The following is a 15,264-nucleotide window of genomic DNA, read 5'->3' as shown; positions in this document are numbered from 1 at the left end:
AAAATCCAGACATGACAGTTTCTGATACAGAAATGCTTGACAACTGGAATTAGTGAATCAATCCACTAATTGATTGAGTTATTATATTTTATGTGTGTATGTGCGCGTGTGTGTCTATTTTAAAATTAAATACTGTGGGCACCGCAAAGGGAATTTCATTCATCTCCACGGGGACAAATACTGTCAAAGCTGAGTATTTCAAAAATAATGAAAGCGCCCCTGTTAACAGTTTAACAAAAAGGGATTCTGTCAGTCTGTGACAGCACGTCTACGTCGCTGGTAACGGTGCCTGAAGCTGTTCTGTCTGCGCAGGGTCCAACCAGGGGGCACGTTCAGCTGATAATGGAGAGGCTTCTTCGCAGGGTTAATCGCACTGTCATCAGCATGGACCGATCATCTCCTCTCATTGTAAGACACACTCATATTACAGCTGAAATGTGTCCTTGACAACCACATTGTCAGCATTGGTTTTAATATTAATGGCACTGACATGAACAATGGCTATATATATAGCTGAATATGTAAAATATGTGCTGAAAGTGTCTTTTTTTTTTTTTTTTTACTTTAAAGATATTTGACTGTCTCTCTCTTGTGGCAGGGTCACTATCTCGCCTGCATGACGGCGGTCCTCAAACAAATGGACGACATGCATTACTCCCACTACATCAGCACCTTCAAGACGAGACAGGATATCATTGTAAGTGTCTTGGTTCCTCCCCTCTTGGCTACAGCTTGTCCTGAAGCTTCTCATCAATAATGGGCTTTAAACCACCCAGGCCACTTACTGCTCCTTAAGAGAATATTGATTCTAGACATTTCATGCAGTGGATTAAGCACGCATGATGAGGATGTCCGTGGGCCTTAATTAAGCCGTGGGACCATTATGCCTGACTGACGTGTAGTTGCAGTGCTGTGAATTTTTGGCAGGTTTTATTATATTTCTTTAAAGGGCTGGAGAGTAAACCCATGCAGTAATGATTTTATTGTACTTTTGACCCAAGGACTTCCTCATGGAGACATTCATCATGTTTAAAGACCTCATGGGAAATGTCTTCCCCGCTGACTGGATGGTCATGAACCTGGTGCAGATGGGAGTCTTCCTCAGGGCCATTAACCTGTACTCAGACGTCCTTAACAAGTTTTTCCTGGACAAGGCGCATTTTGAACTCCAGGTTAGTCTCGTCCTCCTCCTGCTTCAGTAGAGGTTACATTCTTTATTAAACACAAACTCGAAATCGGTTAATTATGGTATTAATATTTGAAAACCCTGCTTCCCCTCGCAGCTGTGGAATAACTACTTTCATTTGACCGTGGCGTTTCTCACTCACAAGACGCTGCAGCTGGAGTCCTTCTCTCAAGAAAAACGAAACAAGATACTGAACAAGTGAGACCATTTACTATTCATCAGACAGGTTATTAAAGATAACAAGCAGATTGTGCGTTGTGTAGAATGTAAACAAAAATAGAGTGCGTTTTATAATTGGCTAAATATGGAAGAAAAGCATATTAAATGCTGAAGAATAAATGTGTTTTCATTTTTATTTTTAATACACAATACAAGGAAAAAAAAGACTGGCATCACTTTTGTTTTGAAAAGTCCTTATTTTTGAAAGCACATTTGTTTTCTTCTAATGTAACCTGAAATTGATTGGAAATCTTGTAAATGGCAAATAATGATTAATGGAATAATTCATCATAAATCATTTATGAATTTTTTAATGGAGTATCTACAAAGGCATACACTGGGCCTCGTTAGCAACCATTACTTCTGTTCTCCTGTGGCACATTGTGCTACCGAACTCAAGTTCATCACATTAAAAGACTGATTAATCATTTGAAAACCCCATTCCTATTACGTCCGCTGTTGCATTGATTAAAGAAGTGGTAAATTTGGTTAGTGGAGCGGGTGGAGAATCAGGCTCTGCGGGTCAAATTATAGTGTTAAAATGGACCAAAAAAATTGAAATCTAATGTTCTTCTCAAGTTCTAAGAAATAAAGGGTATCCTGGTAATTCAACAGTATGTACCACTCCATTTAAACAAACTGGTTTTAGTGGGAAGCCAGAGTACCTACAGGAGTTTGACAGATACCTCACAGGTCCTTATCTGCCAGCTTCTCAAACTAAAAGAACAAGAGAGTTTTTGATTCAATTTTATTGATATAGCGCAAATAATAGCAACAGTGGCCTAAAGGTGCTTTACATTGTACAGACCATACAGTAATACAGACCCAGCAATCAGATGGCCCTTTATGATCTACCGAATCCAAACTGGAAGCTGAAGAGGTGGCTGAAAGCTGAAGGCTCTGCCTCCCATTTTACTTTTAAATACTCTAGCAAGCAAGTGAGCTGCTCTATATGGGTGATATGGTACTACGAGGTAGGATGTGGTCTGATAATTATTTGTTCTATTTTTTGTTTTCCTTTCTGCAGTTAAATATAAGATTTAAATCATATGCAAATGACTGCATTTTGTCATCATTCCCCATTTGCACACCTCTTATGCCACTTTTGTTGTGGTTGTAGAGCATATTTTAACAACGCTTTGATTGAATTTTGCTGCAGATACGGAGACATGAGGAAGACTATTGGATTTAAGATCAGAGATATGTGGTATAATCTCGGTGAGTGTGCTGGACCATCTGGTAATGCTTCTGTTATCACAGAGTTTGTGGAACTGTGTATTCATTCCCTGCAAGTAATGCAAGGGGAATAACAAGACAATATTTTTTTATTGTCCGGCTTCATATTTTGTTGTTGTTTTGTTTGCCACATTATTAGATTTGTCCTCTCTTTGTTGAGAATGAAGATGTGGTTTATTGCCTCCTCAAATAACACTATGATGTTTCTGTGTGATAATGTTCGTTGTCCCTCAGGCCCCCACAAAATGAAGTTCATCCCAGCTATGGTCGGACCCATTCTGGAGGTCACATTAGTGCCTGAGCCCGAACTGAGGAAAGCCACCATCCCAATCTTCTTTGATATGATGCAGTGCGAGCACAACTTCAGCCCTGGACACACGTTTGAAACGGTGAAAATCTGCCTCAGAAGTTCGCCACTTTGGTGGTTTTTGTTTGAATTCTGCGAAAGCTGCTCCTGGCTAAATATGACATTTGTGATGCTTGTGTGATGGTGGCCTTGGTTACTTTATTTATTTTTTAAATTTTCTTTTCATCTTTGCAGTTTGAAAATGAATTGATAACAAAATTGGATCAAGAGGTAGAGGGAGGCCGAGGGGATGAGCAGTACAAAGTCCTGCTGGAGAAAACGTAAGCCAGAAGAAGAGCAGATCAAACAGCAAAGATTTCTTTTACCCGAATCTGTTTAAGGAGTACACCGCACTGATGAAAAGCACTGATTCTTTCTCAAAAAGGGATTCGCATAGGATTGCTTCAAAAAATAATACAAAGGCCTTTCTGATTGTATTTTGATTCGGCTCTCAAGGAGCCAGAAGAGCGAGGTAGTCTGTTAGAATTGTAAGCAGTGTCTAATAAAGCGATGTCTCTCAGGGACAGAATGTACCATTCTGGAATAATAAAGCAAATTTTATTGTGTTTGTCAGAAAGAAAGTCGGGCTTTAGCAAAGTGATGAACTAGAAATTTACCTTTACAATTGAAGAGTGGTCTATAAATGACTTTTGTTTTGTTGGGTATGTGTAGATTATTGGAGCACTGCAGACGCCACAGATACCTGTCCCAGTCAGGAGAAGAGCTGGCTCTGCTGCTGAGCAGCCTGCTGGAGAATCTACTGGCGTACCGCACCATCACACACGATGAGAGCCCCGAGCACCGCATGAGCTGCACCGTCAATGTGCTGGTATGCCCTCTGCCTATATTAACCAAAGGTGTAATGCTATTTGCAATATAAAGCAATCACCTATGCAAATAGCTTGAAAGAAAATGTTTAAAGAAAAAGCATCAAATTTTCCCTTTTTTTTTTTTTTTTTTTTTTTTTCCTTCCTGCAGAATTTCTACAAAGAGAAGAAGAGGGAGGACATTTACATTAGGTGTGTCAGATTGAGACGTAAAGCCTATTGGTTTGCAGGCTAATGGGCGAGCTGTGTCTAACCGCTGTGCTCTTGTAACAGGTACTTGTACAAGCTGCGAGATTTGCACCTGGACTGTGAGAACTACACAGAGGCAGCCTATACTCTGCTGCTGCATGCCGAATTACTGGAGGTCTCTGACACATCAAAGCCTTTTTTTTTTTTTTTTTTTTTTTTTTTTGACAGAGAGATCTTTTTTTTAAAGTCTGAGCTGTTTAATCTTTTTCAAGTGTGCTTCTAAATGGTGAACTGAATGCTTATTTATGGTTATTTGCTTTAACGCAGTGGTCCGACAAACCTTGCGCAGCTCATCTGATACCTCGGGGAGACGGGGAGCATGTGTGGACCCAGCAGGAGCTGAAAGAGAGGCTCTTCCAGGATATTATATGTTACTTGGACAAGGGCAAGGTGATTATTAGCTGCTCTACATGTGAGCTGTTGTCTTAGCATGAGGCTTAAACCACTCCAGAGAATGTCTGTTCTGTAAGTCAACATTGGCAAACTTCTCAGGAAGTTGCAAAAGCAACAAAAACACAGACCCAGCCACAAGACTCTTGAGTTGTGACAGCGTTTAGGCTTCTCAGTAGTTAGCGCATGAAGCATCAACTGTTATCCCCCGAAGCTGTGAGGTAGGGGTTTTTACCGAGAACAGCAGGGGGAACCAGATGGCGAAGTATACCTTGTGTTATGTTTACAGTAGTCCCTCTTATGACCGAGTGGTGCATGTGTCTTCTCAGATGTGGGAAAAGGCCATTGAGCTGGGCAAACAGCTGGCCAAGATGCACGAGAGCCACATGTTTGACTTCATGGAGCTGAGCCAGCTACTGGTAAGAAGAGATGCTTTAGAATTGAGTACTGCAAATAAAGCACTGTGATTACTGAAACCTCAGAGAAAGTCACCTTCATAAACAGATAGGGAAAACAACTGATATAAAGTGCAGACTCTCATTGTTTATGGCCTCATTAATACTAATTTAAATGAGCGTGATGACAAGAATTATGTGCCAGCTCGTTCGAGGCTGCAGCCGGTTCTCTGGGAAGGAGAGAAGAGAGTGTGTGCGGTAACCTTTTGCTGAGCTCATTTTCACTCCGACAGCGTCTGCTGATAGTGTGGAGTTTAATTTGATTATGTGCAGTCTAGTTATAAAGTCTCTCAGCGTTAGTCATTTTGTATATTTGTGCTTCAGAAGTCTTTTCTTGAAATTAGGTAAAAGATAATGAAAGTTTTGTTGCAGTGATTTCTTTTTTTGAATACTGTTATAAATGGTTTTATTTTTGTAACTGCTGTTAGTTTAATTTCAAAATACTGTCTTTGAACTGTATTTACAATCTTGTTTGGCTTGTGTTACAGAAAAAGCAAGCTGAGTTCTATGAGAAAATAATGCATGCGATGCGGCCGCAGCCCGAGTATTTTGCTGTTGGATATTATGGCCTTGGATTCCCGTCCTTCCTCAGGGTAAGAAAATGAACACCTATCTCAATAAATAGAGACTTAGGAAAAACCCTTATGTACCCGTTGCTTATGCAGTGAGCTGGCTTTTTGAAAAATGTCTCGGGGCAATGTGCAATAATGCCGATAAAGGTTATTAGCTTTCTGATGACACGAGCGAATGTCAGCACAAATACAGCATCACACATGCACACCTCTCGTATATCATGTAAAATGAGGTTGATCATAATTCTTGCTGCTTATTGACTTTCATTTGATGTGTTACACAATTACACTTTCTGCTGCAGAATAAAATGTTCATCTACAGAGGCAAAGAGTATGAGTGGCTCGAGGACTTCAGCTTAAAGCTGCTCTCTCGGTTTCCAAATGCCGTGCGGATGACCAGCACAGCACCCCCCGAAGAAAACATTAGCAACTCCCCAGGACAGTGTATCCTTTAATGATAAGAAAATGCTTTTAAATCATATGTCAGCATTTTTGGACATGGAGTATTGTGACCCACCCCTTATTTCTTCATATTTTGCTTCCAAGAAGCCAGACTTGCTTGTGATTTTCTTTTTCTCTTTTCTTTTCCTTTCTTTTATGTGGTCTTCAGCCATAGTTCTGCAGGCCTTATAGATGTCTTTCAAAGTTTTTTCTTTGGAAATTGGCTGCTTTTTCACCCATTACAGTCCAGTTCTTGTATCTGACCCTTTTCAGAGGAATGCTAGTTAAGCTACTTAACCTATGAATTATTTAGGCATAAAAAAAATGCCACCTAACTCATGAACCATTATTGCGGGGCTTGATTTCAGCCCTTGGTTGTGAGGATCTAGTTAACATTGATGAAATTATGAATGCAGAAAAGTTTCATCAGAACAGGAACGGCATCATTTTTTAGCATGGAAATGATCTAAAATAAACTATCAATTAAGTAAGTGCAAAAATCTTCATAGATTGGCCTCCTCAGAGTCCCAGCCTCAATATCCCAATATTAGTGAAGCAGTGTGGGATCGTTTTGACAGAGAACAAAAGGCAGTAAAATCCAAAGAAAAGGAGAACTATTTTACTATTTTACGAAAGCTTGTCTAAGAGAGTGAATGTGCAAACAATTTTTTGCCTCACTGTATCTATTCTGTATTTCTGTAACAAAAAACCCCAACCCCCCAAAAGATCAAAGCAGGTCTAGCTGAAGATTCACAGACCAATGCAGATGTAAGAACCATTGTGTATGTCTGATACCTTCATTAAAGCTTTAGCTTTAGCTTTGGTCCATGGCTAGTTAGCACATATTAGCATGCTAAGAGAGTATGTTAGCACCAGCACTGTGAGAGTTCTTTTCTTACCTCAGGAGTACAATTTTAAAAAATAAGAAGGCACTTGCTTTTATTTGCCAATTAAGGAAACTCTTAAAACCATACTGAGTTTGACTTGTGTTTGTTGTCTCTGCTTTTTCATATTGTCCCTCGTCTTATCCTTAGCTGAACTTCAGACATCCAGTGCTTTACTGTCAAGCCTGTTCTCACTTTGCCGAAGCAGTTTAAAGACAAGGGGGTTCCAGAGCAGATATTAAAGTGCGTAACAGAACACTTAAAGGCTGATTTATTTTCCCGTGGCTATCCTGGGATTTATGGTTCCCTGGGCAAAGCGCTAACTCAATGGTGTCCTTCCCTGTTCTTTTCCAGCTATTACAGAACCAATGAAGTGGACCAATTCCAGTATTCCAGGCCCTTCAGGAAAGGTGAAAAGGACCCAGACAATGAATTTGCGGTTAGGACTTTTTAAATTTACTTTAAAGCAATGACTCATATGTAAGCATACACTCATAAATTAAAAGAAGGCAGAAAAAAACCCTGTGTAGGCACATGCCGCACCTCAAAGATTGATGAAGACATGAAAACGTCAGCCTTTATATTTTATTGTTATTTATTCTGCCCTATAGACCATGTGGATCGAGAGAACAACATACATTACAGCCTATCACTTCCCAGGGATTCTCAAATGGTTTGAAGTCAAATCTGTCTCAATGGTAAGAACACTGGACTAAGCCTTGATGCTCACACTCTGTGTTTTCTTACGTCGCATCGTTTGGTTCACTAAAATCTGTCCTAAAATACACTTTATTTTTAATGTGTGTCTTTTTAATGTGCAGGAGGAAATCAGTCCTTTGAAAAACGCCGTAGAAACCATGGAGAAAACCAACGAAAAGCTGAGTAACCTTGTGCAACAGCAAGCATGTGATCGCTCACTGTCCGTCAACCCACTGTCCATGATGCTCAATGGCATAGTTGACCCCGCAGTCATGGGTGGCTTCTCCAACTATGAAAAGGTCATTTAAAAAAAAAAAACTAATATGACATTTTCTCTTCAGATTGCTTTTTTTTTTTTTTTTTAACAGACAAATAATTTAAAAGGGATTTTTTTTGTAATTGGGTCATCTTATTAGGCTGGAAGCTTTGTGGAAGTTCTCAAAGCAAACAAAAATGGTTTCTGGACAACAAGCAGATAAAAAAAAAAATCTCACGCTTCACAGTGAAATGCTGATTCCCGACAAAGACGTCCTCAACACACATTCACTCATTTTTGTTTCAATTATACCAGTGTGTATAGGGATAGTAACTTTTGGCATGGATTTCAAAGAACAGCTCGTGCACAGAGATGGGCAGTAACGCATTACTTGTAACGCGTTACTGTAATCTGATTACTTTTTTCAAGTAACGAGTAAAGTAAGGGATTACTATTGCAAAAACGGTAATTAGATTACCGTTACTTTCCCGTAGGAACGCTGCGTTACTGCGTTACTAAAACTGTGATTTTTTGCGAGAATGTCTCACGACAGTGACGTAAGCGAGTGCGCCGTTAGTGACAACAGCTGTGTGCAGATCAACAATGGATCACATATCGATTGTGGGAGAGAGTATGAGCGTGCAGCGTTTAAAGCGTGGAAGTACTGACCTTACTTTGAGTTTGATTCCATAAAAAGTGACAAAAACATTAGCGTCCATCGTGCGTGGGAAGAAAACTTCTTTTTACAGCGAAAAAAACCCCTAAACTTCCAAGCAAGCATCGAGTGCGCAACGACGTAATGGGAAGCTCACAGAGAAACTCGCGGATTCTTCAACTGACCTCCGCCTACCGCACTCCCGCTTTACAGGTGAAAATAGAGCAAAAGGACCGCTAGTCTTTGACTTTATTTATTTTCTGCTGTGTTTTACTTGCATCTATTTGAAAGAGTGAGTGTAAACACACAAAAATTATTTTATGTGCTGGAATGTGCAGAAAATAGGTTTAAATATTAAACAAATTTCTTCCAGTCAGAGAATGTTGCATGTAATTAAATTTTTGTTTGATGCATAAAGTTAAAAGATTAAAACTGATAAAACAAGTTAAAAAAGAGAGACTTTTCCATTTGATTACATTTTGTATGATGGATTATGTAGAAAAAGTAGAATTGGGCTGAAAGATCTATCGCTTTATCACCTCTTCAGGTTGTAAATTGTGATTTTAAAAAGTAACTAAGTAACTAAGTAATTAATTACTTTTGAAAATAAGTAATCAGTAAAGTAACGGGATTACTTTTTTGGGGAAGTAATCAGTAATTAGTTACTGATTACTTTTTTCAAGTAACTTGACCAACACTGCTCGTGCAGTACTGTGAATGCAGTTATACGGTCATTAACTAAAGTAACGGACAGATTCAAACTCTAATCTGATGATTGAATTAAAGGAACAGCAGTGCTCATGGAGCACACAGAGATCACAGAGAACATACTGTCCTCTGAGAAAACATGGATTTTGATGCATTTCACCTTGTTACAATACTTCTCATTGTTAGGCTCATCTCTGCATGAAAGGGTAATTATTTCTGTGTGTTTTTGAGCATTCCTGATATCACATCATCAAATGAGAAGTCAGTAGATGGAAATAAGCTTTGTCATTGTGGCTTTAGTCGCATAAGAACTCTTGAAGATTTTCACCATGGGAACAAAAAAAGAACAAAGAACAACAAAGTCATCCGTGACCCAGATGACAGCGAACAGAACTTCATACCAAAAATGATCTTTTGAATTCACCTGCGTTTTTTGTATTTCTGGTGTAGGTGGTGGTGTAGAAATACTGCATATGGACATGTGGACATGCCAAGTGTTTGGCAGGCTGTATGAATTGATCATTTACTGCGACAACAGCAATGTAAATTGTACAAATGGGAAAAAAGGCTCCTTTTTTTCTTTTTCAAATTGAATATGTACAGTGCACACTAGAAGCCACCCTTTACATCTATTAAACTATAGTAGAACAGTGTCTCACTGCTTCTCCTTGCAGACTGCATTGTTTGCTGAATTGGTTTCATGTCGCTTGCACAGCTCTTAACTTTTTTTTTGAGCCAGAATATAAAGCATTCAATCAACCAACTACTGCCAAAGCCCTCTAATAAAACATAATTAATTCAACTCCAAACAATAATGGTGAATTATAATTTCTAAATCCTTTTTTTTTTCTCCCCCACTCAAAACTTCTGGCTGGCCTGTTGCTTGTTATGAGCTACTTGATTGTATTCATAAGTATACCACTGTGGCCTCTTTGCCACTCTTTGGAGCTCTATTCAATGTAGCCAGTAGCTGTATTTTAAGTGACAAGGCTTTAACAACACAAAAAGACCCCAAGTTGTCCAATTTTCATTCTGGTTCCATTCTCTGCAGGCTTTCTTCACAAACGCCTACATCCAAGCACACCCAGAGGACCGTCAACGCATTGAGGAACTTAAACGCCTCATCGCCCTGCAGGTAAATCCTTCGCTTGTCATTGCCACGGTATCCATGACAGCAGCCTTCTAAAACACTTAGGTACTCCTCTCCCCCCTCCAGATCCCCCTCCTGGCAGACGGAATTCGCGTCCACGAGGAGAGGACAACGGAGCAGCTGAAACCCTTGCACAACCGCCTGGTCACTTGCTTCCAAGACCTTCGGGAGAAAGTGGAGAAGCAATATGGCGTCATAACTTTGGTGTGTTGCCAGCTCAAAAACTCAATTTAATGTAAGAGGGTGCCAACTTAAGCTATTGGCCCTCTTGCCTTCCTATCAAATGGTTCTCATTCAAAGCAGAGTGTACATTATATTAGTGCAGGACCATAAATCTTCCTTTAACCAATCTATTGCGACCTGTGTTTTGCCTGTCATTGTGCTCCTCCCCTGCCAAGATCTCCTCTCCTCCCCCCAGTGACGCTTAATCCCATTTGTGTGTCCCAGCCCTGCTCTCTCACTGAGCAGAAGAAGAGTCGCGTGGGCTCGGTGGTGATGCCCTACATCCTGCCCTCCACCCTGCGTCGCATGTCCACTATCTCAACCATCTCCAACGCCTCCTCGGGCCTCTCCAGCGGCTCTGCTTCCTCAGACGGGCCCTCCTGCCTTTCCTCCCAAGAGTTAGTCCCAGCATCCTTGTGCTGCTTATTTTATCTACCTTTCCATCCTGTCTAGACATTGCTTACTTTAAAAAAAAAGACTTTTGTTTTCCTTGTTTGGGAAAAAAAAAATGCACCGTCTATGCATCTGATTCTATATCTGCTTCATTCACAAACAGTTCCTTGTTGTCCCGTCCCAGAGATCGCAGGGCGTCTGTTCTGTCCCGCTCAGATGAAGACAATAGGATTGCTAGAAAGAACAGAAAGGAGTGGAGTGTGAGCAAATCCCAGAACCTCCTTGAGAGGCAGTCAGATGGAGATGAGGTAAGGCCTTATGCCCAAGAACTGTTTACACACTTCATATTTCTTCTGTTATTCTTATTCCCCTGTAACATGCACTAAACAAAGGTACTTAAAAAGGCCGTGTTGTTATTGTGTCAAGTGTTTTAACTGTGAATTGGGAGCAGTCCCGTTGTGCTTAAATGGTTTTGCATTGTTGTGTTTTCCACTTTCATTCTAGACTCCTCCAGAGAAGCAGCAGAGGCCCAAGAGTTTACAGCTGGGAGATCGCCGGCTTACCCTCTCCCTGTTTCAGGGGGTTTCATCTCAGCTCAGCTTGTCTAACCCGCTCAGCCCTCTACCTGCCTCTCCACACACACCGCAAACACCACGCAGCTCCAGTATGTTACCCCCCCACCTCCAAAAAAAGTCAAACACTGCATGTCATCGTTTTATTTTCTCTTAAAGTTATGCCTTACACACGCAGAAACAGGAGGGCTCCGTTGTGTAAGCACATTCTGGTCTGAAGCCCTAATCAGGTCACACACACACCTCGTATTCACTGATGCATGTGGCCTGAAAAGCTTTTATTTCCTCTCTCCTGTCATAGGTTATTCATCACTTCTCACTGACAATGATGTCAGAACCATTGACACTCCAGGGACTCCTCCACCTATGCCACCAAAGAAACACCCGCATGAGATTGACAACTCCAGATTTTCTACAGAGGTATGTCTGCTCAGAGAAAATCTCACACACCCCCTTACAAATACATATTTAATGTCATGTAAACGCTAAAATATTCTGTTTTTATTTTTATTTGAAGTCCTAACACGAGCACTCTTCTCTTTTTCCCCGAAGTTTTCGCCTCCACTCCCGATGAAAATTGAGAGCAAGCCTCCTCCACCGCCTCCAAAGGCACGGAAGTCAATGTTCCCGTCCTATGAGCACCCCCCCCCAGTAAGATTATTACCCCCCTAATTCTATGATTTGGCTGTGATTTATAAACATAGCTTCATTTGTGGCAGAGTGGAAACCCCACAGCAAGGTACAGATTGCAGGACCATCAGATTTTCAATGGGAAGCATATTTCTGATGCAAGTTGATTATAGTTCCAAGCAGTCCTTTTAATTTTGTTGTTAAGCTGCGAGGAAGTTTAGGTTTGGGATTTCTGTCAATAGACTGTCAATAAGGGTACTAACGTGCAAAAAATGGATATATGATTTTCAGGTACAGATTTTAATTCTCTTTTTAGAAAAGATACTTTTTTTTTCTTAACACAAAGCGAATGTGGTGAACAAGGAATGATCAATGTTGTAATGTTATATTTTATTTGTAGACTAATCAGCCACAACATTTAAACCACACACAGGAGAAACGAACACTGATCATCTCATTATAATCCAGCATCGTCCTGGGAAGTTTGGTCTTTCGTGTGGATGTTAATTTAACCACAAACACCTGCTAAAGCTGCTGCAGACCAAGCACAGCTACCCATGGGAAAAGCAGCTGGTAGCAATGGGCTCTTTTCCTACACCACAAAAAACTGCTCAAGACCTACTTGAAAGCATCCAAAACAGCCCAAAGCATTGACCTGGCCTCCAAACTTCCCAGATTTCAGTCCTATGATGCTTCCACAAAATGCACCAAACCCTCAGGGGACAAAGGATCTGCTCCCGATGTCCCAGTCCCAGACAGCACAAGACATTCTGTGTGGTCCCCTATCAGTGGCCTGTGTCCGAGTGTCATGAGGGGAACCTACTCAGAGCTGGTGGTTTTAATGTTGTGGCTGAACAGTGTGTGTGCTTATAGAGTGACACTGGATGACTCATTTCCCCTCTAGCTGTTTACCAGCATTCCATTTTTGAACAGTAAAAAGCTGCATTAGATTCATTTCGAACTTGATTGAGAGCAGGGAAAACAATGTACAGAATGTAGTTATTGTTTGTTGACGGTGTCTAAACCACAATGTTTCAGAGACACTGGATGGCATTATTGAATGTGCTGCAGATTATGCGTTTGTTTTGATGTTGATGATGAACTGAATACTGTAACCCGTGCATCCAAACTAAACTACATCATGTTGATGGTGAGGTTCAGTGAAAGGACGTTTTGGAAAATCTGCATATTTGCATTGGTTAGGAGACAAGATCATAGATGCCACTCTTGTACCTTTTTAGTGGGCATGTAGCATGGAGCACAGACTGTGTATAAAAGACGAATGACATCACTGATTGGTTTGTGATTTCTGTATTTTTGAAGCCTCCAATTTAGCTAAAATCATGACAGCTTGCATTTCTGGAACAGGAAGTGACCATATTTAGGCCACTGAGTGTAGTGCTAAGTTTTCAGCTAAGCTGCATCCATGGGTAAGATGAAACTATTCCAGGAAATTCCAGTAAAAAAAAACAAAAAAAACAGCAACAGCAGGTCCATGTTTGCATTGGTGCCCAGCAGATATAGACTAATGGCAACATTTGGTGATCTTATATTCTAATAGATCAGCTGACATAAACAGATTTGTTTGTTTCAGTTTTGGCCAACTCTTCTTGGATCAGATGGTTTCATTTTTGTAACAGTTCAAATGACCTTAACTTTGAACCATGACTGAAGCTAATTATACATACAATCCCAAAACAAGTATTGTACCTGGCTATAAACATTCACTTCATCTCTGGGTATTTTTACACAAGAGTCTATGGGGACTGACTCACTTTTGGAGCCAGCTTCAGGTGATCTGTGTTTTTTGCACTTCCAGGTTGTTGCTTGAATTTAAGCCAAAAGGTTAGCTTAGCTTAGCATTAGACATAGAAGACACAAAAATACACCTGCCATCTGCAAAGCTCACTTAATAAATCAAATCACGAAACTATAAGAAACCTTTAGTTTAAAGATGACATTGTGTGGCAATCAGAAATAAGATCAGAAAGTTACTGCTCTTGGCCAAGAGATACTCATTCTGCCACATGTAAAACACAACGTTTCCCTCTTTTGTGAACAAATTAGGATATTTTATTAATCCCAGAGGAAATCATGAGATCTGAATTGTTTCCAGTCGGCAGCTGTTTTCAGTCCTAATGCTAAGCTAACTGTAGGTTATGGAGTCATCATTTAGACAATGATGTAAGTGGTATAGTCTCTTTCTCTTGTCGAGAGAGTAAATTTTCCAAACTTTCTAACTGGTCCTTTAAAGAACCCTAAACGCTATGTGCTACAAGCATAAATACCTCTGGAGTTCACTTTAGTTTGATATTTCAGGTGTGGGTAGATTTTCTTTTTTATCAATTAATTTTCAAGTAAATTATTGCTATTCGTTGAATTGAGTATTTCCTTAGTTTTGCACACCCAGTGTGTACAGAGATTGTTTATTTTGAGTGCAGTGTAATTTTTAGTATGATTTCAATATACACTTTTTCCTGTGCGCTGTCAAAATGTTCTAAAAGAAACAGTATGTGCAAAATCTCTGCATGTAAAAGTGCTTTAAGAATGATAGAGTTGAATCTTTTGTTAATTTGCCAGTGTTTTATTAAATTTACATTGTTTTTACAAGGGATTAACTTCTTTTGTACAGTGGAAATTCCTTAACGTGCATCAAAGACATTTTATACAAACAATGCCTCAAGAGATATATGATGATCTTTTTTATGAACAAGCTGTTGTTGACTTAACAGAAATAAAGCAGTTTCTGAAATGCCTGCAGACTCCCTATTTTTTTCCCTTTTTTTGATGACTATGATTATTTGAAAAAAAAAAAAAAAAGCCTTTTAGCTGCAATCTTGCCTCCATACAGAATACAGATTACCCTCTGTACCCTCGGTGGAAACGCAGCACTCACACAGACAGTTATCGGGATGCTGTTGATGGCGTGAAAAAAAATTACCCACTCAAGCTCAAAACATCAACAAACTAGACACAGAAGTGGTGACCTATGCATTTCAAACACAATTAGAGTTGGTGTAGGTAAACGATACTTTGCTTTAGCTCACTGGTGCATAGGCTGGAGAGGCTTTTCGTGTGAAAGCAGGGAGGACTTTACGCAATTCTTCTAGGAATTGTGGGATGGTGCTGGTGTTGCTAATCTGTATTGTTAATGGCCTCTTCCTTCCTGTTGGA

The 15,264-nt window shown here is 40.1% G+C and overlaps 1 protein-coding gene across 4 annotated transcripts in view; it reads left to right on the top strand.

Annotated features, from left to right (window-relative positions):
* Window positions 1-14,846, top strand: part of dock5 (dedicator of cytokinesis 5) — a 41,732-nt gene extending 26,886 nt beyond the window's left edge. Inside the window, exons 27-51 of one of the 4 annotated variants that reach the window (XM_004544102.3) lie at window positions 313-408; window positions 599-697; window positions 1,002-1,172; window positions 1,284-1,384; window positions 2,565-2,623; window positions 2,876-3,030; window positions 3,183-3,268; window positions 3,660-3,816; window positions 3,966-4,006; window positions 4,088-4,178; window positions 4,331-4,453; window positions 4,783-4,872; window positions 5,397-5,501; window positions 5,783-5,924; window positions 6,967-7,048; window positions 7,160-7,244; window positions 7,417-7,503; window positions 7,627-7,803; window positions 10,175-10,258; window positions 10,340-10,477; window positions 10,721-10,893; window positions 11,073-11,196; window positions 11,393-11,552; window positions 11,762-11,880; window positions 12,013-14,846. In XM_004544102.3, coding sequence (XP_004544159.3) covers window positions 313-408; window positions 599-697; window positions 1,002-1,172; window positions 1,284-1,384; window positions 2,565-2,623; window positions 2,876-3,030; window positions 3,183-3,268; window positions 3,660-3,816; window positions 3,966-4,006; window positions 4,088-4,178; window positions 4,331-4,453; window positions 4,783-4,872; window positions 5,397-5,501; window positions 5,783-5,924; window positions 6,967-7,048; window positions 7,160-7,244; window positions 7,417-7,503; window positions 7,627-7,803; window positions 10,175-10,258; window positions 10,340-10,477; window positions 10,721-10,893; window positions 11,073-11,196; window positions 11,393-11,552; window positions 11,762-11,880; window positions 12,013-12,132 — 2,865 coding nt within the window. In that variant the 3' untranslated portion in view covers window positions 12,133-14,846. Of the gene's footprint in view, window positions 1-312; window positions 409-598; window positions 698-1,001; window positions 1,173-1,283; window positions 1,385-2,564; window positions 2,624-2,875; window positions 3,031-3,182; window positions 3,269-3,659; window positions 3,817-3,965; window positions 4,007-4,087; window positions 4,179-4,330; window positions 4,454-4,782; window positions 4,873-5,396; window positions 5,502-5,782; window positions 5,925-6,966; window positions 7,049-7,159; window positions 7,245-7,416; window positions 7,504-7,626; window positions 7,804-10,174; window positions 10,259-10,339; window positions 10,478-10,671; window positions 10,894-11,051; window positions 11,197-11,392; window positions 11,553-11,761; window positions 11,881-12,012 lie in introns of those variants that run through there. The other 3 variants (XM_004544101.3, XM_004544103.5, XR_013101115.1) reach the window with 3 other exon arrangements.
* Window positions 14,847-15,264: the final 418 nt, after the last annotated feature.

This window comes from Maylandia zebra, linkage group LG12 (assembly GCF_041146795.1).
Source record: "Maylandia zebra isolate NMK-2024a linkage group LG12, Mzebra_GT3a, whole genome shotgun sequence".
In the NCBI taxonomy this organism is placed as follows: Eukaryota; Metazoa; Chordata; class Actinopteri; order Cichliformes; family Cichlidae; genus Maylandia; species Maylandia zebra.
Note: the sequence above shows the minus strand (reverse complement) of the source record. Positions and strands in the feature narration are given on the sequence as shown.